General features: G+C 44.3%; 1 protein-coding gene across 1 annotated transcript in view; it reads right to left on the reverse strand.

Moving 5' to 3' along the window:
- Window positions 1–3,050, reverse strand: part of pstpip2 (proline-serine-threonine phosphatase interacting protein 2) — a 210,050-nt gene extending 207,000 nt beyond the window's left edge. The window contains exon 1 of the mRNA XM_069923777.1: window positions 2,868–3,050. Coding sequence (XP_069779878.1) covers window positions 2,868–2,900 — 33 coding nt within the window. The 5' untranslated portion in view covers window positions 2,901–3,050. The remainder of the gene's footprint in view (window positions 1–2,867) is intronic.
- Window positions 3,051–27,348: the final 24,298 nt, after the last annotated feature.

The raw sequence follows: 27,348 nt of genomic DNA on the forward strand, positions 1-27,348 counted from the left end.
TTAACTCCCATCCTTCATTTGTTATCTTTATCATTCTTAACTAGGTGTCCATGCACCCTAGACACTGCTCGCAAACTCTGCTCCCCACCCCCCTGCCAAACTAGTTTAAACCCTCTCCCACAGCTCTAGCAAATCTGCTTGCCAGGATATTGGTCCCCCTCCAGTTCAGGTCGGACCTTCTCCAGAAGAGATCCCAATGATCCAAAAATCTTATCCCCTGCCCCCTGCACCAGCTCTTTAGCCACGCATTCATCCGTCACATCCTCCTATTACTACCCTCTCTAGCACATAGCACCAGCAGCAATCCAGAGGTCCTGTTTTTTAACTTCCTGCCTAATTCTATGTATTCCTGTTTCAGGACCTCATCCCCACTTCTAACTAAGTCATTGGTCCCCACATGGACCACGACTTCTGGCTGCTCACCTTCCCCTTGCAGAATTCTGTGAACTCGATCAGAGACATCCCTGATCCTAGCACCAGGGAGGTAACAGACCAACGTGGATCCCTGATCTCGTCCAACAAACCTCCTATCTGTCCCTCTGACAAGTGAGTCCCCAACCACAATTACAAAAATATTCATTAGGTACATATATATTGATCAAATTTGAAAATTCTGAATATAAATAATAGATCCAGCAGGGAGGTATGTAATGATAAAGTGTCAGATATATTCAGAATTTTTGAATTTGATCAATATATGTGTTTTCATATATTTAAGAGCCTTAAAATTGTCTTGGTGAATTTCTATTGCTGCTGGGTTTTGGAGTTCTCTGGGCTTGTAACAGTATAAATAAGATAATAAGAGGGTGGGGTGGTGAATCTGTAGAATTTGTTGCTACAGGTGATTTGTAGAGGCCAGGTCCTTGGGTATATTATATGCCCCTTTCACACTTGCAAGTGATCCCAGGAATCAAACGCCAATCGGCCTTTAAAGTGCCTCGTGTGAAAGCAAAATGAGCTCAGATGACTGCCTCAACCCCTAGTACAACCCTTTGCATCTGCAGATACCAGCGTTGCCTGTGATAAGGCAAATGTGAAACAGGAAATTGCATTGTGGTATTGAAATGACCCAAGTTTTTGTGTGAATTCAGGAAGATTAAAATGAAGGTATAAACTTTGCCATGGGAAAGCCACAGTGGGGCGAGAGAGGAAATAAATAGCAATAGTGGACAATTTTTAAACAGGGTGGGAAAGTTGGTAGCGCTATCCCGTACAATTTATAAATACCGTGGGGAAAAAGCAATGGTGGTCCTGACTTCCCAGAATGCTGTGCAGCAGAGAAATCCCTCGATGAGTGCTCCATGTATGCAGCTTCTCTGCCGCATGGAATTCTGGGAGGGTAGGTCCGCCATTGCATTTTCCCCACAGTAATTATAAATTGTACACTATAGTGCTACCAACTTTCCCACCCTGTTTAAAAATTGTCTGCTATTACTATTTATTGCCCATACTTTCCCATGGTCCCTTATAAAGGTTTATATAGGTCGGCACAACAACAGTGGCTAAAGGGCACTGTACATAAAACATAATACTGTGCTGTACATAAAACTTAAATCATGTTATAATCATGCATGATTAATTTTGTTCAAATATAAGATCATAATAGATTGATCAGGATTTAGGGCAGATCCACCATCGCTCGATGCATCATGAAGTCATCGGCAGAAGGTGGAACAGTCCTCACCCCGGAGATGGCTCCATGCAAGTGTGAAAGCATTCAGTGTCCCAGTTAGGGGGGTCAAGTATGTAATGCCAAATCCCCATTCCTATCCCAGACCTATCCCATCCCATTTAGTGGGATGCAAGTGTGAAAGGGGCTTAAAACAGAGATTGATAGGTTCTTGATTAGCCAGGGCATCAAAGATTATGGGTGAAAGCCAGGCAGTAGGGGCTGTGGGGCTGAGAGTGAAAATATTTGAGATCACAATTGAGTGGTGGGGTAGCTTCGATGGGCCGAATAACCGATTGTTGCTCTTAAGTATATGGTTTTAAATGAACCCACTCAAACCAACCTGCTCCACATACCCTATCACATGCCCACAAAAGCTACCTCCACCCCATCCGCCTCCCCACTGTCTCGGCTCGACCTCGCCCGGACACTCCCCGGGCGGACGCTCTGTGCCCGACCTCGCCCGGACACTCCCCGGGCGGACGCTCTGTGCCCGACCTCCCCCGGACACTCCCCGGGCGGACGCTCTGTGCCCGACCTCCCCCGGACACTCCCCGGGCGGACGCTCTGTGCCCGACCTCGCCCGGACACTCCCCGGGCGGACGCTCTGTGCCCGACCTCGCCCGGACACTCCCCGGGCGGACGCTCTGTGCCCGACCTCGCCCGGACACTCCCCGGGCGGACGCTCTGTGCCCGACCTCCCCCGGACACTCCCCGGGCGGACGCTCTGTGCCCGACCTCGCCCGGACTCTCCCCGGGCGGACGCTCTGTGCCCGACCTCGCCCGGACTCTCCCCGGGCGGACGCTCTGTGCCCGACCTCGCCCGGACACTCCCCGGGCGGACGCTCTGTGCCCGACCTCGCCCGGACTCTCCCCGGGCGGACGCTCTGTGCCCGACCTCGCCCGGACACTCCCCGGGCGGACGCTCTGTGCCCGACCTCGCCCGGACACTCCCCGGGCGGACGCTCTGTGCCCGACCTCGCCCGGACACTCCCCGGGCGGACGCTCTGTGCCCGACCTCGCCCGGACACTCCCCGGGCGGACGCTCTGTGCCCGACCTCGCCCGGACACTCCCCGGGCGGACGCTCTGTGCCCGACCTCGCCCGGACACTCCCCGGACGGACGCTCTGTGCCCGACCTCGCCAGGACACTCCCCGAGCGGACGCTGCACGACTCCCCGGCGTTGTCCGTGGCTCACCCAGAAGTTGTCTCTGAAGCGTGACTCCTTCATCCTGCAGCGCTGTGCAAAGGCGCTGCTCTCTGTGCCCGGCTCGTTGGAGCGAGTGTTCCGCTCTCGTGTTGCAATTTGTCAGCTTCCTACAGTAATGATTGATTCACTTCCTCCTCGGTCCTGAGTTTCCGAGCAACCACGCACACGCAGTGGATGCCCCCCCAGGTCCTAAACCCGCCTGGCACCGAGCCGCTCCAGGTTGCCTTCCATCCACGTGATATTTGTTATTGGACTTGCCAAAAAGTCAACAGGCGAGCAATGGCAATGAGCAATAGGTATTTTTGGGCTGCCGGGCGGTTCAAGATCCAGCCGTACAAAACCAGCCTTATCTTGCACTCAGAATCAGAATTTATTGTCATGAATAAATCACGAAATCTGTTTTGCGGAAGCATCACATTGCAAACATTTATATCCATCTCATTATAAAGATAGTGCGCGGAAAGTCAAAGTAAGTGCCCTTGATTCAGGAATCTGATGGTAGCCGGAAAGATGCTGTCCTTGAGCCGTTGAGAGCTCTTCTTCAGGCGCGTGTACCTTTATCCAGGTGGGAACCGAGGGCATGGCCTGGGTGGTGGGGGTCCTTGAGGATAGAGACAGCACCTCTTGTAGATGCCCTCGATGGAGTGATGTCGCAGGCCATGTTAACAGCCCTCTGCAGTTTTTTATTCTTGCCCAGAGCGTTGGCACTTCCACAGCAGACAGCGATGTAACCAGCCAGAATGCTCTCCGCCCAAGGGCGTAGCCAGGTTCTCAAGTACAGGGGAGCGGGCACATGAAAAAAGATGCCATGACACATACCAGACAGTGAGTCAGTGGTTGAATGGCGGGCCGCACTGATCTTTCAGTGCCGTCGGATCGGAGCTGGGGGGGAGGGGTGGGGGAGGGCGGCGGCGGAGCGGTAGGAGTTGTGATGGCGTCGGATTGGAGCTGGGGGAGGAAATGGTGTCAGTGGTGTCAGACTGGGGGAGGGAAAAGGCATCACTTTTGAAAAATGTACTCAGTGGGAGCAGTCGCTCCACCTGCACCAACCCACCCCCCAGCCGTCATGATAATGAATATGCATGATATGTATTAACCTGACCGGAAGTCAGATGGTATGCACTGGAGGTGGAAGGTGCAGGATGATGAAATAAGGAAAGCAGGAAAATAAAGACACTGAGATGTTCAACTGGTAAAGCATGTGGTGATGGTGCTATTAATTTCACATTTCAGGCCACAAATGTGACATTGGCGACGAGGATAAACATTTTTGATTTTAAATGTGATAAACATTTTGGATTTTAAATGTGATAAATATTTTGGATTTTGAATCGGAGGCTTTGAGCTGGAAGGTTTTCTTCATGGCAGTCACAGGAGCTGAATTTCTAGCACTTTGAGGTGTTCCTCATTTTGACCCGACGGGTGATGCAAGCACTGTGAGTGTGAAGTGGAAGGCATGTATGGGGTGTCGTTCTCAAATTATAGCTTCATTGTCCATCCTCATATCAACACACAGTCTTATGTCACCATTTGGTTTGGGCACGATCACTACTGGGCTGACCCATTGTGTTGAATGTTCTACAGGTTCAATAATGTCTTGCTCAATCAACTCTTTGATTTTGGCCTCGACTTTCCCACGAAGTCCAAATGGAGTTCTGCACACTGGTTGCACCTTGGGTTTAACCGTTTTGTCCTCTGCTAGCTTTAGTTGTCGACCTTTCAGCTTTCCTACTCCCTGGAAAACTGCGGGGAATTCTTGCTTCATATTCTCGTTTGACTGAACTGAATTGGCACGAGCTCCAATATGAAGTATTGCCAGGTTTTGCACCTTGCAATGGTTCTCCCCTCTCGTCTATGACAACAAACTCTGCTTTGGTGTACTTGTCACCAGCTTCAACAGTCGCAGTGAAACATCCAATGGTCTGCAATGGCTTGGTTGCTGTGTATGGATACAGTTTCTTTGAATACTTCTTCGATGTACAAATGATCTTTTTTCCTTTCAATTTCTCCCATAAGTGTCGGTTAATTACATTACTGTCACTGCCTGAGTCTACAATGACCGGAACTGTCACACCACCAATTATCACTGGTACCTTCTCATGATGTACATCATTCAATGAAAACTGATAGTATTTCTGCCCATCCTGGTTGTCATCATCATCGCACTTTCTGGGTTACCTTCTATATGGCGAATAGTGCCTTTCTTTCCAGGATACTTTCCTTTCCCCCAAGCTTTGCCCTTAGAAGCTGAACTCTTCCCATTCTGGTTTGCATTTGACTTGCTTTTGCACTTCTTTGCAAAGTGGTCCTTACCTCCACACTTTCTACAAACTTTGCCTTTTGCTGGGCAGCATGGGTCTTTTCCAAAATGACCTCTGTTTCCACATCTGTAACACTCCAAGTCATGTGTCGGCATATTTCTTGGCTGGCTATGGCTATGCGAGAGCCTATTTATTTGTTGACCAACTTTGACTTTACTGGGCTAGCTTGAGTTGTCTTTCAGTTTCATAGTATGAAATTGCCCCTCAACAGCCTCTAATGCAGCAGCCATTGTTAAAACATTGGTAAGTTTCAACTCACCCCCTTTTTCCAGCAGTCGCCTTCTGAGTTTGTCTGATCTGCAGTACTGCATAACTTGATCCAATAACTGGTTGTCCAAATCAGCTACCATGTAATTGCATCCCACAGCCAGTTGTCGCAATCTCGTCACATACTGGGCAACCGTTTCTCCATCTTCTTGTTTTGTCTTACGACACAAATGGTGTTGAAATGTAGCATTCGGTGTCACCACATTGTGTGCATTCAATGCATCTACGGCTTTCTGGTATTCCTCCTTCCTTCCAGTATTCGAAAGCGTATTAAAAGTTTCCCGAACTGCGGGTCCTGCGGTGAAGAGAAGTAACGCCCTCCGCTGCGCTTTCTGTTCCACCATACTGCTATTGAGAAATAGGCCACGACTGTCGGCGAAGGCTTCAAATTCTTCCAGCCAGTGGAGGAAGTACTTCAGGAGTTAACTACCAGTCAGGTGTTCTCAAAAATTGATTTAAAATGGGGCTATCATCAATTAGAGCTGGACCCAGAATCCAGGGATGTGACAACATTTGTGACTCACTGTGGTACACCGTTACAAGAGACTATCGTTCGGCATCAATGCAGCTCCTGAGATCTACCAGTACGAAATCCATCGAGTGATTCAAGGCATTCCTGGAGTTGCCAACATTTCTGATGACATCATAGTCCATGCGGCTACAAAGGAAGAGCATGACAGACGGTTGAAGTGTGTGCTATCCAGACTACAGGGGGCAGGCCTTACCGTGAATGGAGACAAGTGCCAGTTTGGTGTCTCAGACATGGACTTCATGGGACACAGGCTTACACGGGAAGGAATGAACCCAGCTGATGCCAAGGTGAAAGCTGTTGCAGATGCACGTGAACCCCAGAATGCAACGGAGATGAGGAGCTTCTTGGGATTGGTTAATTATTGCACAAAGTTCATCCCTAACTTTGCTACACTGGCAGAACCATTGAGGAAACTAACCAGGAAAGGTGTACAATTCCATTTTGGCTCTGAGCAGAAGGAAGCATTCACAGCTCTGAAACAAAGTCTGACGAATGCCGATACTCTTGGGTATTATGATCCGGCTGCACCAACCAAAGTCATAGCAGATGCTAGTCCTGTTGGTTTAGGAGCCGTGTTGATCTAGATGCGTGATGTGGGACCAAGAATCATTGCCTATGCCAGCAGATCTTTGACAGATGTGGAAAGGAGATATTCTCAGACAGAGAAAGAAGCACTCGGACTTGTATGGGCCTGTGAGAGATTCCATGCATGTTTGTATGGCATTGAATTTGAACTCATGGTCCATAAACCATTGGAGGTGATCTCTGCCACCAGGTCCAAACCGTGTGCCAGGATAGGTGCTCAGACTCCAACCGTACAAGTACAGAGTAGTTCACATTGCCAGGAAAGCAAACATTGCTGATCCGCTGTCCAGATTGTTGAAAGATGGATGCCCACAATCCAAGTCAGAATTGAGGACAGAAGCAGAGAGTTTTGTACGCTTCGTAGCTATTCAATCAACACCGGAAGCTGTGACAAAGAGGGAAGTCGAGAGAGAGTCCGAACATGACTCAGAACTCATGGAAATTAGAGAATGTATCCAAAGTGGACAATGGGACAAGTGCATTCACAAGGCATATATTCCCATTAGAGATGAACTTTGTTGCATCGGGTAGTGTGTACTGAAGGGGTGTAGATTGGTGAAACCACAGAGGTTGAGACCGAAGATTGTATCATTAACTCATGAAGGACACCTAGGTATTGTTGGTACCAAGCAAAACCTCAGGAGTAAAGTATGGTGGCCAGGTTGTGATAAAGACGCAGAGAAATTCGTCAAAACCTGCCATGGGTGTCAACTCACAAGTAGGAATAATCCTCCAGAGCCGATCCGGAGTACGCCACTCCCGACAGGACCGTGGATCGATGTAGCTGTTGATTTTCTCGGACCTTTACCAACTGGTGAGACAATCATGGAAGTGGTAGATTACTACAGCAGATACTATGAGTACTCTGTGATGAGGTCAACGACCACTGAAAAAACAATACAAGCATTGGCAGAGATCTTCGCGAGATATGGATTGCCTGTTACGCTATACTCTGACAATGGTCCACAGTGAATTTCAGAGACATTTGCTGAATACATGAGGACCACAGGTATCCACCATCATAAAGTAACTCCTAAATGGCCGCAAGCCAATGGGGAAGTAGAGAGACAAAATCAGTCCATCGAAAAACGATTACGGATTGCTCATGCAGAAGGACAGAACTGGAGAGAAGCATTGCTATCCTATGTAGCTGTCTATCGGGCAACGCCTCATGCAACCACAGGAAAAAGTCCAGCAGAAGTACTTTTGGGAGGAAAATCCGCACAAAAATGCCCGAAATAAAGGAAATCAGGGACGACCAGGAGATGAGGGACCACGATGCTGAAAAGAAGGGAGCAGCAAAGCTGGATGCAGATTCGAGGTGTGGGGCCAGGTACTCAGACATCATGCCTGGAGATAATGTTCTTGTGAGGCAAAAGAGTGGTGGTAAGCTAGACACACCTTATTACCATCAACCTTACACTGTTGGGGAGGAGTCACGTGATGGAGTAGTGGCCAATAGGGGAACTCCAACCCTCTCCAGAAAAGTTTAAAAAAGATAGAGAAAAAGCAAAGGCACAAACTTAAAAACCAAAACAAAGTGAAAGTAAAAGTGTGGAGAAAATGGCAGCGAAGAAAGAAAAACCAAAAATAACGGGAAGAAAAGAAGAAGGAAAGACGTCAGAAGAAGAAGGTGAAGGCCTTACCTGTACGAAGAGGCCCGCCGCGGAGAGAGAAGCCCGCTCCCTCAGGTCAGTGGAAGTCCCGGGACTACAAAAATGGCTCGCAGAGCCGAGTAAAAGTGCGCAACCGCGCATGAAAAAAAACACACTGACGGGAGGGGGGAACAGCTGCGGAGTCGATCTCCGCAGCTGAGAGAGACACCTGCAGCACAGCAGCAGGTGCAGAACACAGACAATAACGACAACAAGAAAGAAGAGGGTAAAAAGAAAACAAGGAAACAACAGATGGTCAATCCAGAGGAAGAAGAAGAAGAAGAACAGAAAGAAGTGGAAGAAGAAGAGAAAGGCAAGACAATGGATGTATCTTTTTTTAAAGAATATATGGAATCAGTGAAAAATGGCAATTACAAGAATTTAATGAGATAAAAAGAAGAATTAAGAATGCAGAAGAAAAAATGAATAAAATGGAAATGGCCATATCAGAGTTAGGAAAAAGAGTGGAAAATATGGAAAAATTAGAAACAATTGTATTAATGGAAGTAGAAGACTTAAAAGAGAAATTAGAAGAATCTAATAAAAAAGTTAAAGAAACACAGGAGCTGTTATCTCAGAAGATAGATATAATAGAAAACTATAATAGAAGAAATAATATAAAGATAGTGGGCCTTAAGGAAGATGAAGAAGGCAAGAATATGAGAGAATTTATAAAAGATTGGATCCCCAGGGTCCTAAGAAGACCAGAATTACAGGAAGAAATGGAAATAGAGAGGGCACATAGAACTTTAGCCCGAAACCACAACCGCAGCAAAAACCAAGATCCATTTTAGTAAAATTCTTAAGATATACAACAAGAGAAAATATATTGGAAAAAGCAATAAAGAAAGTAAGAGAAGACAAAAAGCCACTGGAATATAAAGGTCAAAATTTTTTTTTCTATCCAGACATAAGTTTTTAACGCCTGAAGAAGAGGAAGGAGTTCAATACAGCGTAAACGATCTTATGGAAAAAAGGATATAAGTTTATGTTAAGGTACCAAGCGGTACTTAAAATAGTTATTCCAGGGCAACAAAACAGACTATTCTCGGATCCAGAGGAAGCAAGGAAATTTGCAGAACAACTACAAAACAAGCAGAGAGATGAAGACATGTAATGAGAGTAAAAATGACCACGATCTATATGTATGTGTGTAAAGGGGTATATGTGTGTGTATATATATATATATATATAGTGTGCATACATGAATGTATCTGTATTTAGAGGAAAATATATAGAGTATAGACAAGAATTAATAAGGGAGGGAAATGGAATAGAGGGAATAAGGAGGGAATTAAAAGAGTGACCTTTGTTACATATGAAAATTGAAATCTTTTCTGGGGGGGCTGGGTGGGGAGGAGTTACAGTCACTGCAAAATCAGCTGACGTTTGCGAGTGAATTCGCAAATCCAAATGGAGAGGGGAGATGTGGTTGTCCGACAAGGGATAATGGGAAACTCAGGAGGGGGAGGGGAGAATGGGGTTAAAGAAGTTTTAAATAGGAGAATAAGGAAAATGTTTGATGTTTTAGAAATGTTGTCTTATAAAGTGTTCAAAACAAGAAAGCAGAAATGGATAAGAAGGAAAGGTGATGATGGAGAAACGGAAAGGGAAGATAAACAAAGTATAAAATGGCTACGCTGAACTATATGACTTTAAATATTAACGGAATACATAACCAAATTAAAAGGAAGAAACTGCTAAATTTACTGAAAAAAGAAAAAATTGATATAGCATTTGTGCAAGAAACACATTTAACTGAATTGGAGCACAAGAAATTAAAGAGAGATTGGGTAGCACAAGTAACAGCAGTGTCATATAATTCAAAAGCAAGAGGAGTAGCTATATTAATTAGTAAAAATGTGCCAATTAAAATAGAAGAGGAAATAATAGATCCAGCAGGGAGATATGTAGTGATAAAATGTCAGATATATTCGGAGTTTTGGAATCTACTCAATGTATATTCACCTAACGAAGAAGATCAAAAGTTTATGCAAGATATTTTTTTGAAGATAGCAGATACGCAAGGGAACATATTAATGGGAGGGGATTTCAACCTGAATTTGGATTCAAATATGGACAAAACTGGGAAAAAAATTAACAGAAAGAACAAAGTAACCAAATTTATAATTAAATCGATGGAAGAAATGAAACTTTTGGATATATGGAGGAAACAACACCCAAATGAAAAGTAATATTCATATTACTCGGCTAGACATAAAACATACTCAAGAATAGACCTATTTTTGTTATCAGCTCGTATGCAAGATAGAGTAAGAAAAACAGAATATAAAACTAGAATATTATCGGACCATTCACCCTTGATATTCACAATAGAGTTAGAGGACATCCCTCCAAGAATGTATAGATGGAGATTAAACTCCATGCTACTCAAAAGGCAGGATTTTAGAGAATTCATTGAGAGACAAATTAAAATGTATTTTGAAATAAATACGGAATCAGTGAAAGATAAGTTTATACTATGGGATGTAATGAAAGCGTTCATTAGAGGGCAAATAATAAGTTATGAAACCAAGATGAAGAAGGACTATAATCAGGAAACAGAGCAGTTGGAAAGGGAAATAGTAAATATAGAAAAAGAATTAGCAATGAAGGAAGATACAACTAAAAGAAGAGAATTGGCAGATAAAAAAATAAAATATGAAACACTACAAACATATAAGGTGGAGAAGAATATAATGAAGACAAAACAGAAATATTATGAACTAGGGGAAAAAACACACAAAATTCTAGCATGGCAGCTTAAGACAGAACAAGCTAAGAAAATGGTATTGGCATTAAGGAAAAAAGACAAACAAATCACATATAATCCAAAGGAGATCAAGGAAAACTTTAGAGAATTCGAAGAACAATTATACCAAACTGAAAACGAAGGGAAAGAAGGGAAAATAGATGAATTTCTAACTAAAATTGAACTACCAAAATTACAAATAGAGGAACAAAATAAATTAACAGAACCATTTGAAATAGTAGAAATACAAGAGATAATAAAAAAATTACCAAATAATAAAACACCAGGAGAGGATGGATTCCCAATAGAATTCTATAAAACATTTAAAGATTTATTAATTCCTCCCCTCCTGGAAGTAATCAACCAGATTGATAAAACACAAAGCTTACCAGATTCATGTAAAACAGCAATAATTACAGTAATACTAAAGCAAGGGAAAGATCCACTCGCACCTGCGTCATATAGACCAATATCATTACTTAACACAGATTATAAGATAATAGCTAAACTATTAGCAAACAGATTAGCAGATTATGTACCTAAAATGGTAAATCTAGACCAAACTGGATTTATTAAAAAAAGACGCACAACAGACAATATTTGTAAATTTATTAACTTAATTCATGCAGTAGAAGGGAGTAAAGCGCCAACAGTAGCAGTTACTTTAGACGCAGAGAAGGCCTTTGACAGAGTAGAATGGAATTATTTATTCGAAGTATTGCAAAAATTCAGTTTACCAGAGAAGTATATTAATTGGATTAAAGCATTATATAAGGGGCCATTGGCGAAAGTGACAGTAAATGGATATATATCAAAGCAATTTAACTTAAGCAGGTCAACACGGCAGGGATGCCCACTATCACCCCTATTGTTCGTGTTAGCTATAGAACCACTAGCAGAATTGATAAGAACAGAAAATAATATAAAAGGGATAAAAATAAAAGACAAGGAATATAAAATCATTTTATTTGCGGATGATGTTATAGTATACTTAACAGAACCAGAACTATCAATAAAAGAATTATATAAGAAATTGAAGGAATATGGAGAAGTGTCGGGTTACAAGATTAACGTAAATAAAAGTGAAGCAATGCCAATGAATAATGCGGATTTCTCAAAATTTAAGAAGGAATCACCATTCAGATGGCAAATGCAAGCAATAAGATACCTAGGTATACAAATAAATAAAAATCTCGGCCAACTATATAAACTCAATTATTACCCACTAATGAAAAAATTACAGGACGATTTAGAGCATTGGAAAGATTTACCATTAACACTAATAGGAAGGATAAACTGTATTAAAATGAACATTTTCCCAAGGATATTATATCTATTTCAGGCATTGCCAATACACTTGACAGAGAAATTCTTCAAGGAGTTAAAGAAAATAATAAAGAAATTTTTATGGAAAGGGGGGAAACCGAGGATAGCACTAGATAAATTAACAGAATGGTATAAACAAGGAGGCTTACAACTGCCAAACTTTAAAAATTATTATAGAGCCGCACAATTAAGATACCTATCAGGTTTTTATCAAACAAGGGAAAAGCCAGATTGGACTAGATTAGAATTAGATAAAATAGGGGAAAAGATACCTGAACACATATTATATAAATGGGATGAAAAATTGGTACAACATAGAAGTTCTCCAGTATTACATCATCTACTCAATATTTGGAAAAAGATTCATGTAGAAAGGAATAAAACAAATTATCAATTACCAAAACTAATATTGATGCAAAATAAGTTACTCCCTTTTACAATAGATAACCTTTCGTTTAGAGAATGGGAGAAAAAAAGGATCAAAAGAATTGAAAATTGTTTTTCAGGAAATAGATTATTATCCTTTGAACAAATGAAAGATAAATACAATATAACTCAAGATACAGTGCTGGCATATTACCAATTGAGATCCTACTTGAAGGACTAATTAGGAAGCAGTCTGAGTTTACCAGAGGGAAGTAACTTTGAATATGTGATTACAGATACAATGATAATCAAAAGATTTATAACAAATATGTATATTAAACTGCAAGAAAAGGAGAATGAGGAAACAAATGGTAAAACTAAACAAAAATGGGAACAAGATTTAAATATAAAGATAAAAAAGGAAACATGGGAGAAGTTATGTTCTGGAACGATGAGAAATACAATAAATACGAGGTTATGTATGATACAATATAACTGGATACACAGGCTATACATTACACCTCAAAAGTTAAATAAATGGGACCCAACAGTATCTGATAGATGTTTTCGATGTAAAAAAGAAATGGGAACAACAATTCATGCAATCTGGACATGTGAGAAAGTAGAAAAATTTTGGGAAGATCTAAACCAAATATTAAATAAAATTACAGAAAACAATATACCAAAGAATCCAGAGATCTTCCTCCTAAGGTACATAAAAAACAAAGAATTTGGAATTGATTTGGATGGTGCACAAAAAAAACTTGTTAAGATAGCTCTAGCCGTAGCAAAAAAATGTATTATGTCAACCTGGAAATTGGAAGATAATTTGAAAATACAGCAATGGTATATAGAAATGAATAAATGTATTCCATTAGAAAAAAATAACATAAAATTTAAAAAATAATATTACAATATTTGAACAAATATGGGAGCCATACATGAAACACAATAGAGAAAACCTACCGGAGTCATCTACCACCTAAAATGACAGAAGGAGAAGGAAATGAAAAGAATTGACTCAGTGGAACTTCTTGTTTATTTTTATTGAGTGACAATATTGTTTGATGGGTTTAATGTATCTTAGATTCTGAACTTTAAATGAATGGAAGGGGAGGTAGGGAAGGTGGGATGGGAAGAGGGAGGGGGGGAGAAAACGACACTGTATATATTTGAAAAGGAAAGTGTATGTATCTTGATCAATGTGGTTTATAGTGTGAAAAATAAAAAAATTTAAAAAAAAATGTAACCAATGATCCCGCCTCAACTACATCTGCCGGAAGCTCATTCCATCCCCACCACCCTCTGCGTAAAGAAATTTCCCCTCATGTTCCCCTTATAATTCTCTCCCTTCAACCTTAAACCATGCCCCCTAGTTTGAATCTCCCCCACTCTTAATTGAAAAAGCCTATCCACATTTACTCTGTCTGTCCCTTTTAAAATCTTAAACACCTCTATCAAGTCCCCCCTCAATCTTCTACATTCCAGAGAAAAAAGCCCTAGTCTGTACAACCTTTCCCTGTAACTGAAATCTTGAAATCCTGTCAACATTCTCGTGAACCTTCTCTGCACTCTCTCTATTTTGTTTATATCTTTCCTATAATTTGGTGACCAAAACTGTACACAGTACTCCAAATTTGGCCTCACTAATGCCTTGTACAATTTCATCATAACCTCCCTACTCTTCAATTCAATACTCCGATTTATGAAGGCCAACATTCCAAATGCCTTCTTCACCACACCATCTACCTGAGTATCAGCCTTAAGGGTACTATTTACCATCACTCCTAAATCCCTTTGTTGCTCTGCACATCTCAATAGCCTACCATTTAATGCATATGACCTATTTTGATTTGCCTTTCCAAAATGTAACACCTCACACTTATCTGTATTAAATTCCATCAGCCCACACCTACAGCCTTCCTAAATCACCTTTTAATCTACAGTAATCTTCCTCACTGTCCACAACACCACCAATTTTTGTATCATCCGCAAACTTGCTTACCCAACTCTCCACCCCTACTTCCAGATCATTAATATATATAACAAACAATAGTGGACCCAGGACCGATCCCTGAGGAACTCCACTAGTCACCGGCCTCCAATTGGACAAACAATTTTCTACCACTACTCTCTGACACCTCCCATCCAACCATTGCTGAATCCATTTCACTACGTCCTTATTTATACCTAATGCCTCCACCTTTTTACCTAAACTCTTGTGGGGAACTTTGTCAAAAGCTTTACTAAAGTCTAAATAGACAACATCCACAGCTTTCCCTTCATCAACCTTTTTTGTAACCCCCTCGAAAAACTCGATCAGGTTTGTCAAGCATGATCTACCCCTGACAAAACCATGCTGATTACTCCCTAGCAATCCCTGTACCTTCAAATATTTGTAAATACAATCCCTCAGAACACTTTCCATCAACTTGCCCACCACAGACGTCAGACTCACGGGCCTATAATTCCCAGGATTACATTTGGACCCTTTCTTAAACAGTGGAAACACACGTGCAACCCTCTAATCCTTTGGCACTACCCCCGTGGCCAGTGACATCCTAAATATCTCTGTTAATGGCCCCACTATCTGTCCACTAGCCTCCCTGAGTGTCCTTGGGAATATTTTGTCCAGTCCCGGAGATTTATCCACCTTTATCTTTTTCAACACAGCCATCACTACCTCCTCAGTTATCCTTATATGCTTCATGACCTCCCCACTATTTTTCTTTACTTCAACTGGTTCAATATTTTTTTCTCTAGTGAATACCGAGGCAAAGAAATCATTCAAAATTTCCCCCATTTCCTCTGACTTCTCACTCAGCCTACCCTCGCTATCTACAAGGGGTCCAATTTTATCCCTCACTAATCTTTTACTTTTAATATACCTATAGAAACCCTTTGGATTTATTTTTACTCTGTCTGCCAAAGCCTCTTCATGCATTTTTTTGGCCTTTCTAATTTCTTTATTAAGATTCCTTCTTCACTCCTTGTAGTCCTCCTTCAAATTCTCAGCTCTCTGCTCTTTATACCTCTTGTACACCTCCCTTTTTCTCCTAACCAAATTTCCAATATTCCTCGAAAACCAAGCCTTCCTATGACTTCCAGCTTTTCCTTTGATCCTCACTGGGACATATCTGCTCTGTACTCTCAAAATTTCTTTTTTGAATATCCTCCATTTTTCATTTACATCCTTACCTGAAAATATCCTGTCCCACTCAATACTCCTGAAATCCCTTCTTATTCCTTCGAAATTTGCTCTTCTCCAATCCAGAACCTCAACTTTAGGCCCCTCTTTGCTCTTCCCTAAAACTAACCGAAAACTAACAGAATTATGATCACTAGACCCAATTGGTTCTCCAACATTAATGTCCCATACCTGACCTAGCTCGTTCCCTAACAGGAGATCCAGTATTACACCGTCCTGAGTTGGTTCTTCTACTAATTGATTTAGAAATCAATCTTGAACACATTTAACGAACTCTACCCCATCCAGCCCTCTAACTGTGTGGGTATCCCAATCAATGTGAGGGAAGTTAAAATCTCCCATGATCACTACCTTATGATTCTCACACATACACGCTATCTCCCTACAAATTTGTTCCTCTAATTCTCTTGGCCCATTTGGCGGTCTGTAATACACCCCTATTAGCACCCTCATGCCTCCTTCACCCCTCAATTCTACCCAAACAGCCTCACTGAATGATCACTCCAGACCATCCTGCCACCTCTCGGCAGAAATGTCCTCCTTAACAAGCAGAGCAACTCCTCCCCCTTTTTTACCCCCTGATCTATCACATCTAAAAAAAATGTATCCTGGAATATTAAGTTGCCAGTCCTGCCCTTCCTGTAGCCAGGTCTCACTAATTGCCACAATATCATGACCCCAAGTATCTGTCCATGCTCTAAGCTCATCTACCTTATTCACTATGCTTCTTGCATTAAAATATAAGCATTTCAGAGAATGATCCCCACATATATTCTCTTTTCTATCTTTTACCCTAATCTCCATCCTACCTAGTTTATTGTTATTATTCTTATCTAGGTGGCCATGCTCCCTTGATACTGCTCTCACACTCTGATCCCCACCCCCCTGCCAAACTAGTTTAAACCTTCCCCCACAGCTCTAGCAAATCTGCTTGCCAGCACATTGGTCCCCCTCCAGTTCAAGTGGAGTCCGTCCCTCTTGTACAGGTCCGACCTTCCACAGAAGAGATCCCAATGATCCAGAAATCTTATCCCTTGCCCCCTGCACCATCTCTTTAGCCACACATTCATCCTCCACATCCTCCTATTTCTACCCTCACTAGTGCATGGGACTGGCAGCAATCCAGAGATTACTACCTTGGAGGACCTGTTTTTTAACTTCCTACCTAATTCCACATAATCCTGTTTCAGGACCTCATCCCCACTTCTAACTAAGTCATTGGTCCCCACATGGACCACGACTTCTGGCTGTTCTCCTTCCCCTTGCAGAATGCTATGTACTCGATCAGAGATATCCCTGACCCTGGCACCAGGGAGGCAACAGACCAACCTGGATCCCCGATCTTGTCCCACAAACCTTCTATCTGTCCCTCTGACTAATGAGTCCCCAACTACAAGATTCCTATTCTTATCCTTCTTTCCCTTCTGAACCTCAGGGGCAGCCCCTATGCCAGATACCTGACCCTCACGACTCATCCCTGATAGGCTGTTCCCCCCAGCAGTATCCAAAGCCGAATACATGTTGCTTCACCACCCTTTTGACCACTTTCATAGAACTATGTCCCTGTACCTCCAAGCCTCTTGTTCAGTAACAATCTCCACACCCCTGCCATTCACCATGCAAGTCCTGCACTGGTTTAACCTACCAAAGAGCAACACTTCACACTTGTTCCAAGTTAAATTACAGTACCTATTACCTCTTCCCCAGCCCTTCCCCCACACCCTTTTTTTATATACAGTACGGTATTATTTTGTAGCAAGGTCAAGCATTCGGAAAATCTAATTGATGATGCAAATTATTCCACAGATGCCAATCCTACTATGATAAGATGAACCTCATGGTGTCAGTGTTTTTATATCATGTTCTAACAGGATTAGAATCTGAGAATATCATCCCTTTAAATTTGATCTGATGAATAAAGATAAAGTAGAATAATAGCGCATGAACATAAGTCCCTCAAGTGTTATCCACCATTCCACATTATTAACTAACATGATAATTTTTCTCCCTCTTGCTAATTGAGAATTTATCTATATCCATCTCTAAAATATTCAAAAACTGCTTCCGCTGCCTTTTTGAGGAAGAAATTCCAAAGACCAGGATGAAGGGCATATATTGGAAAGGCAGCAAAACTTCCTGCGTAGAGACGTCCAGGGCCAGAGGACTTATGTTTATGGTAAATGGTTTAGAGGGGATATAAAGGAAGGCATTTTTTAACCAATGTGTGGTTGGAGGTGGGAATGCACTGCCTGAGACAGCATTGAAAGTGGAGACTCTCTCAGCATAATCAAAGAAAGTGCTAGAAGTGCCAAGGCATGTGTAATGGAAGATTCTAACCTATTTTTTAACACCTATTTTTTAACCTATTTTTTCTTAATTCCCAGCTCTTGGTTCTGTAGAGCTGAGAACCTTTTTTTAAAAAAAATTGCAGCTTTGGGTTCTGCAAGGCTGAGAACCTGCTTGTGTTTTAGAATCAGCAGACATAAGCAAAATTCCACCAAGGGGCCAGAGCTGCAGTTATCTGACGAAAGCACATCTGTGTACCAAGAACATTTAATCTTCCTGCTTGTTTTGGTCACAGACTGTCAGAGGCCTAGCCTTGATGCAAAATAAACCATTGTATTCAAAGTGATAAGCTGAAAATAATGTTATTCGTTAGAAGCCTAGCATGCTATCTTGCTCATTTACCTTTCTTGCTGTGCTGGGAATAGGTGCTTGGGTTAGCAGTTTTTGGGTAATATAAGTCATGGTCCCGCTGCTGAAGTTAGGAGACTCTCCGAGAGGTGGCAACATCTCCCAAGAAGAAGAAGAAGACTTCTGGAGTCCAGCCAACGTCCCGGTCAGGGGAGGTGGAGAAGCTGCTACCGGCGCTCTGACAACCTACTACAAGTGTGCAGTCGTTGCCTCGCTTCGGCAGTTGGGACCAGTCCAAGCATTGATAAGTATAGTTGGGAAGGGCTTGCATATTGTAGTGTGAAATCAGCTTTTGAATTTGTAATAAACATTTGTATAATCTGAACTGCTCTCGGTGTGTGTGTCTATTTTCTTTCGGTAGTTCAAACACTGTGACCAATCTAAAACGAACAAAATGAGAGGTATAAGTTTACCCAAGACAGCATGGAAGTCTGTGGACAAAGTGCCAGGAAATGGATTATCAGTTTGATGGTGGGAATGCTTTGGACCCTCCTCAATCTCCAGATCTAACTGGACCAGCACATTCTGCTCCAAAAAATTATCCTAGACATATTTCACCCTCTCCTCCTCGCTGTTTCCCACTGTTCTACTGTTTGTGCCATTTATCATGTTTGAAGTGATTCCGTCAGCGGTATGTGTGCGAAAACAGTAGTCCCAGCATCCGAATGCTTGGAAATAATGGCTCAGAGTTTTGAAATTCTAATTTGCTACAACCAAACAGGTACTTCATGAACAACTACAATTGTAGGGGAGTCACGTGATGGAGTAGTGGCCGGACAGTGAACTCCAGCCCTCTCCAGAAAAGTCGGGAAAAACAAAGGAAAACACAAAGGCACAGAAATAAAAGTTACAGAAAAGTGAGTATAAAGGTGGAAAGAAGATGGCGACAAAAAAAGAAAAATCAAAATCAACGGTAAGAAGAGAGGAAGAGAAGACAACGGAGGAAAAAGGTGAAGGCCTTACCTGTCCGAAGAGGCCCGCTGCGGAGAGAGAAACCCGCTCCCTCAGGTCGGTAAATAATGGACTACAAAAATGGCTCGCTGAGCCGAGTAAAAGTGCGCAACCGTGCATGCGCGACTCCTCGCACATGCGCGATGCGCATGAAAAAAAACAAACCGACGGGAGGGGGGACCAGCTGGGGAGTCGATCTCCACAGCCGGCAACGACAGCTGCAGAACACCTGCAGCAAGAAGAGACCACAGAAGACAATAGAAACAAGAAAGAAGAGAAGGAAAGGGCAACAAAGAAACAACAGATGGTCAACCCAGAGGAAGAAGAAGAGGAAGAGGAAGGCAAGATAAAGGAGGTACTTTCTCTTATTAAAGGATACATGGAGTCATTTAAAGAATGGCAAACACAGGAATTTAATGATTTAAGAAAAAGAATAAACAACACAGAAGAGAAAATGAATAAAATAGAGATGACCTTAACAGAAATGGGAAAGAAAATGGACAAGATGGAAGAGCGGGCAGTAGCAGCAGAATTGGAGGTAGAAGACTTAAAAAAGAAATTGGAGGAATCTAATAAAAAAAACTAAAGAGACACAAGAACTACTAGCTCAAAAAATAGATACAATGGAAAATTATAACAGAAGAAATAACATAAAGATAGTGGGCCTTAAGGAAGATGAAGAAGGCAAGAATATGAGGGAGTTTATAAAAGAGTGGATCCCTAAGACCCTAGGATGTCCAGAACTACAGGAAGAAATGGAAATAGAAAGGGCACATAGAGTATTGGCCTCTAAACCACAACCACAACAAAAACCAAGATCTATTGTAGTAAAATTCCTAAGATATACTACAAGAGAAAAGGTACTGGAGAAGACAATGGAAAAAGTAAGAGAGGGCAACAAACCACTGGAGTATAAAGAGCAAAAAATCTTCATTTATCCAGAACTCCTAAAGAAGAGAAAAGAGTTCAATACAGCAAAGGCGATTTTATGGAAGAAAGGGTATAAATTTATACTAAAGCATCCAGCGGTATTGAAAATATTTATTCCAGGACAACAAAACAGACTATTCTCGGATCCAGAAGAAGCACGAAAATTTGCAGAACAATTACAAAAATAGACTGAGGGAGGAAGACGGGTAATGAGAGTAAAAATGATCACGATTGATATGTATGTGGGTAAAGACAAAAATAGACTGAGGGATGAAGACGGGTAATGAGAGTAAAAATGATAACGATTGATATGTATGCGGGTAAAGAGGTATAAGAGTGAATAGAGACAATGTGCATACGTGAATGTATCTGTACTTAGAGGAAAATATAGATAGTATAGACAAGAATTAATAAGGGAAGGTAATGGAATAGAGAGAATAAGGAGGGAATTAAAAGAGTGACCTTTGTGACATATGAAAAGTGAAATCTTTTCTGGGGGGGGCTGGGTGGGGGGAAATAGCGGTCACTGCAAAATCAGTTGACGCTTGCGAGTGGATTCGCAAATCCAAATGGAGAGGGGAGATGTGGTTGTCCGACAAGGGATAAAGGGCAACTCAGGAGGGGAAGGGGAGATTGGGGATAAAGAAGATAGAAATAGGAGAATAAGGAAAATGTTGGATGTTGTAGGAATGATGTCTTATAAAGAGTTGAAAATAAGAAAACAGAAATGGAAAAGGAGGAAAGGTAATGATGGAAAAACGGAAAGAGAAGATAAACAAAATATAAAAGGGCTACGCTGAACTATATGACTTTAAATATTATTGGAATACATAACCAAATTAAAAGGAAGAAACTACTAAATTTAAATGAATAAATGTATTCCATTAGAAAAAATAACATATAGGTTAAGAAATAATATTGAAATATTCGAACAAGTATGGGAACCTTACATTAAATACAATAGCGAAAACCTACCGGGGACAAACATTACCTAAGTTGATGGAAGGAGAAGGAAAGAAAAGAATGGACTCAGTAGAATTTCTGGTGTATTTTTGTTGAATGACAACATTGTCTGACTGGCTTAATGCAACCTAGATTGTATACCTAAAATGGATGAGAGGGGGGGGGTGGGGGGGTGGCTTGGGAGGAGGGGGGGGGGGGGAGAAAAAGTCACTGTATATGTGTGAAAAAGAAATAGTTTATATCATGGCTAATGTGATTTATGGTGTGAAAAATAAAAAATTTAAAAAAAGCAAAAAAAACTACAATTGTACACATTAAATTAAAATAAAGTAAAAGTGAAAAAGGTAGGTAGTTACCAGGGCACAAAAGAAAAATAAGTGTTACAAAGTGAAGACAGTCCTTTGGTCACATTGGAGCAGTCCGTCATCAGGTCACTATGGGCGCAATTTGGACAGTGATGGGCACTCAGTGTTGGGATTGATCTCTGAATAAAGTTTTATCTACTTTGCGCAGCACTGTCAAGCTAGCAGTTAGCACAACACTATACAGCGCCAGCAACCTGGGTTCGAATTGGGCGCTGTCTGTAAGAAGTTTGTTTGTACAGTCTTTGTCCGTGTGGTTCTCCTCCGGATTCTCAGGTTTCCTCTCACAGTCCTAAGACATAAGGGGCTGGTAGGTCATTTGGCCACATGGGTGTATTTGGGCAGCGCAGGCTCATGGGCTAGAAGGCCTGTTACTGAGCTATATCCTGAAATTAACTATACTTTTGTGGCGCTTGCAGGAGCTGAAGGAAATCACTGCTGCCACACCGAAGGTCAAATTCAGGACGCCCCTTTAAGGGCAGCATGAGCCCAATCACCTGGTGCATTGTGACGTCATAATCGCTGCTCAGGGCACGTGCTGGAAGGGATGTTGGAGTCAGCGATACAAACGGGGCCGGTTTGCCATGAGGATGTGCTCCGCCACACAACCTCCCCCTCCAGAACCGGCTATGCGTCCTGTTGCTTTGGTGGCTGGCCCCGGCACTTGGGCGCGGATGTCTACACCGGCTGTGACAAGTCCAAATGAGCGGTTTTTAAGCAGTCCACTGTAAACTGTTCTTCCCTGCCCCCCACATCTAAAGTGAAAGTTCCACCCAACCGCCGGAGAACCTTGTACGGCCCTTTGTATGGGCGCTGCAGCGGGACCCTCAGTGGTCCTCTCCAGACGAACACTAATTGCGCCACATCCAGTTCTTTTGGTCGATGGGAAGTTGGGTGCCGTGGTGCAATGGGGGTGGCGGGGTTAGGTTGCCCAGTCATTTATGGAGGTCCACAAGCTGCTCACCTTCATTATGCGTTGTCTTGGCCTCCGGACCGAAGAATTCACCTGGCAGGGAGAGTGGCGTGCCGTAAACCATTTCTGCTGACGAGGCTTGCAGGTCCTCTTTGGGCATCGTCCTAATCCCAAGGAGAACTCAGGGCAACTTGTCCACCCAGTCGAGGCTGGAAAGTCTTGCCATCAGAGCGGACTTTAGGTGTCGGTGGAACCTCTCTAACAACCCGATAGACTGTGGGTGGTAGGCCATAGTGTGGTGCAGTGTTACCCTAAAAGCCTTGCCAGTTGCGAACATAGTGCGGATGTAAATTGGGCGCCTCTGTCGCTCATGATGTGCGCCAGCACGCTGAAAAGAGCGATCCACTAGCTGATCAGGGCTCTAGCACACGTCTCCGCTGACGCCTCATGGACCAGGATGGCTTCCGGCCACCTGGTTTCTCTGCCCACTGTGGTAAACAGGTACCGCGACTCCCTAGACACTGGCAAGGGGCCCACGACATCCACGTGAATATGCTGGAACCTCCGCGTTGCCGAGTCGAAATGCTGAACAGGGTCCTGCGTGTGCCTGTGGTCTTTAGACGTTTGGCTCCTGATGCAGTTGTGGGTTAGCACTGCCACCTCCTTCTTGAGGCCATGCCAAACGAATCACTGCACCACCATATGCATGGTAGTCTTTACTGATGGGTGGGCGAGATTGTGGCTAGAGCTGACGACCCAAGCCCTCCACTCCTGTGGGACTACCGGGCGTGGTGAGCTGGTGGAGGTGTCGCAGAGTAGCGGATAGGCAGAGTCAGGAGGCTGGATATCTTCGAGCTGGAGACCTGAGAGCTTGAGTTTCGGCGTCGTGCTGCGGAGCCTGCACTAGTTGCGCATAGTCGAGGCCGGGAGTTAGCGCATCTGTGACTACATTGTCACCCGCCTGGTGCCAGATGTATGTAGTGAATTCGGACATGTAAGACAGGTGGCGCTGTTGCCTGGCTGACCACGGGTCCTTGGCCATAGCCAGTGCTTAGGTGAGGGGCTTGTGATCGGTAAAAACGGTGAAAGTTCTGCCCTCCAAGAAGTATTGGAAGTGACGGATGGCCAGGTACAGTGCCAGGAGCTCCCAGTCGAACGCACTGTATTTAAGCTCCGGTGGCCACAACTGCTTATTGAAAAAGGCCAGTGGGTGCCACCGCCCGTCCAGCCATTGTTCCAGTACTTCCCTGACTACCGTGGTGGAAGCATCAACCGAGAGTGCCGTGGATGATTCAGGGCACGGGTGCACCAACAAAGTCGCCTCTGCGAGGACCTGTTTCATTGCAGCGAAGGGCTCATCCGCCTCCTCCGACCAGGCCAGGGTCTTCTCTTTCGTCACGATCAGCACAAAAAGAGGGCACATGATGCGGGCGACGTTGGGGATGAATCTCTGGTAAAAATTAACCATTCCCTCAAATTCCTGCAGACCCTTGAGGGAGGAGGGTTTGGGAAAATGCTGCATAGCTGCCACTTTCTCCGGTGCCGGAGCTGCCCCAGACGCTGAGATGGTGTGCCCCAGGAACTGCAATGTCTGTTTTCCAAACTGGCATTTGGCCTTGTTGACCGTGAGGCCAAATTTTGCCAGCTGGGCAAACAGGGTACGGAGATGGACCTTGTGCTCTTCATGGCTGTGGCTGGCTACCAGGATGTCATCTAGGTAGATAAAGACAAATTCCAAATCCCTACCTACTGCATCCATGAGGCGCTGGAACATCTGGGCCGTGTTTTTCAACCCAAACGGCATCTGGAGGAATTCGAGCAAGCCAAAAGGGGTGTTAATGGTGGTCTTTCCAACGTGATCAGGGTGGACCAGGATCTGGTGGTATCCGCGCACCAGATCGACTTTTAAAAAGAACCGCACGCTGTGGAGGTTGGTCGCAAAGTCCTGGATATGGATGACCAGGTACCTGTCTGGAGTCGTGACATCATTTAGCCATCTATAGTCTCCACAGGGCCCCCAACTGCCAAGCACTGTCCGACCGCCAAACGATGCCCAACTCCTGGAGCCTGGAGAATTCCTCCTTTGCCTGTTTTAGCTTCTCTGGTGGCAGCCGCCTAGCTCTGGCGTGCAGCGGGGGGACTTTTGTGGAGAACTCCATGGCGGGGGGAGGTGACGTCGAAGCATGGCTCCAGGATGGCAGGGAACTCACTGAGGATCTCGGCAAACTCATCTGTGGCGGTGGCTACCATGGCGATTTTGGGTCTGTCGTCGTCCGCCGTGCCCAAGTGCACCGAGCGAAAGGTGCGGGAGTTAAGCAACCTCCTTCCCCTCACGTCCACTAGCAGACTGTGAACCCTTAGGAAGTCAGCCCCTAACAGCACCGTGCCCACCGAAGCCAGGATGAACCTCCAAGTGAACTTTTCATCCCTGATCTGTATCTGTGCCCTACAGGTGCCATAGGTCTTGATTGTGGAACCGGCAGCCCGCAGGGTTGGACCGGGGATCCGCATTCAAGATTCCAGCACTGTAGGGGGGAGGGTGCTCAGATTGGCCCCTGTGTCCACCAGGAACCGGCGGCCTGTGGACTTGTCAGTGATGTAAAGGAGGCTGTTCACGTGGCCAACCTTGACAGCCATCAACGGCGGTTTGCCTGGCTGTACCCCTGGAAATCGCAGAGCTGGCGGCACTTGCAAGCTTTCACTCCCCAGCATTGGTGATAAAGGCACCACATTGACTGGGTTCTCTCCGGCTTGTGCTTGGAGGTATCCTGCGGACGGCGGGGCCCCTGCTGAGGGCTGCCTCATTCTCCTGTTTTGCACACCAGAGGGCATCTGTCCGGGCTGCGGCCTTGCAGGGGTCGGAAAAGTCCTCTTCGGACAGATGGAGCTGGATATCTTTTGGCATCTGAAGCCTAGCTGTACACCAGTCTATTAAAACGTGTTTTACCTGCACTCTGTCTCGTGTGGTTTGATGTGAGTCACTTACAATTTAATAGACTGCTATACATCTCCAGAATGGACGCCCCGCTAGACCTCGACTCAGCCGAGACCCGACTCAGGAACCCAGGAACGGAAATGAGCCCTGTGCACGTGCAGCCAAAAATGGACCGGCCAGAAAGCTGCAAGATCGGGATGGATTTCAGGGAGATCAGACACATCCCGGGACAGGTAACAAGCGGCAGAGTGGCCTACCTGTTTGCAAACTCACCAGGGCAGCACGCAGGGTACCTGGTGTATGACCAGGAGTCATGCCAGACATGGGTGAAGGGCAGACGGCAAGTCGCCTTGCCAATCGCGGTTTACTGGCAGGATCGGGGGATGGACTATTACCCCAGATCCACCCCCAACCGTCTCTGATTCCCCGGAGGGTGCCTGCATTTCCGAAGGGGCGTGCGACCACGTGCGAGAGGGATCAAGCCCATCACGCGCCTACCCTCCAGCTATCGAACCACAAGCTGAGGCTCAGCCAGGTACTGCAGCCAGAGAAGCTTGAACTGGATCCCAGAACCCTCAGTGCGAGCATGCATTTTGGCCAGTGGTATAGGTGTTTTTTAAATTACACGGGGGTAGAGTGAGCGTCAGAGGAGGAAATGCTGATACTACTGTTGGCTCAGCTGGGAGATCATCCATACTCGTTAATTCAGGATGCCAAGTCATACTGGGAAGCAATGGACACTCTGCAAAGACATTATAATAGGGGGCACAGTGAGCTGCACTCCAGGCACAGACTCATGACCAGGTCGCAGCAAGCAGGGGAGTCTGTTAGAGACTTTATACTTGCGCTAAAGGATTTGGCAAGGGCTTGCAATTTTAAGACAGTATCTGTCCAAGAGTACGCAGACGACCTGGTGAGGGACAGAATCGTAGCCGGGGTCAGGTCAACGGAGATAAGACTGTTGGAAAAGGGGACAGTGAGGCTAGATGAGGCTGAAACCATTGCGGAGGCTCTGGAGGACTCTAGGAGGGAGCTAGAGGAGTACACTGAGCCGGACTCGTGGGCCACTTACAGGGAGAGGTGCATGGGTGAACAAGGGCAACATTCCACAGCAACTGCCTCATTAGACTGTTCCAAGTGCATTTTTTGCAGGCAGCTAAAGCATCCCAGAGCCCACTGTCCAGCTAAGGAGAAGGACTGCTCAAGGTGTGGAAAGAAGGGGCATTATGTGAAAGTATGCAGAAGCCTCAAGGCTCCCGCCAAAGCCCTCTTTCATGCAAATGAGAGGCGGGAAAGATCTTCTCCTTCCCTCACAGGCAAGACGAAGCAGAGTGCCATGTGCTGTTGGCCATCTTGGGATGCTGGGCAGAGGACACAGTGACCAGATGACGGCTTCAGTACCGAGTACTACGATCGAGGTTGGGATTAAAGCTCCTATCAGAATGGAGGAAGCGCCAGGTTGGCCTCATTACGACTGAATCAGGCAAGTCCACACGACCTATTGGACGCGACCATTAGTATTAAAGTTAACGGGGCTACTGTAGATTGTTTGGTGGATAGTAGGAGTACAGAGAGCTTTATAGACCAAGGGTTGGTAGAACACCTCATGTTAAAAACATACCCCAGTGACCATCAGATCCTAATGGCATCTAACAGCCATGAAGGCAACCACTTCTGCAGGGTCACTCTGGAGATCCAGGGTACGGCGT

Source organism: Narcine bancroftii, chromosome 3 (assembly GCF_036971445.1).
Source record: "Narcine bancroftii isolate sNarBan1 chromosome 3, sNarBan1.hap1, whole genome shotgun sequence".
Classification (NCBI taxonomy): domain Eukaryota; kingdom Metazoa; phylum Chordata; class Chondrichthyes; order Torpediniformes; family Narcinidae; genus Narcine; species Narcine bancroftii.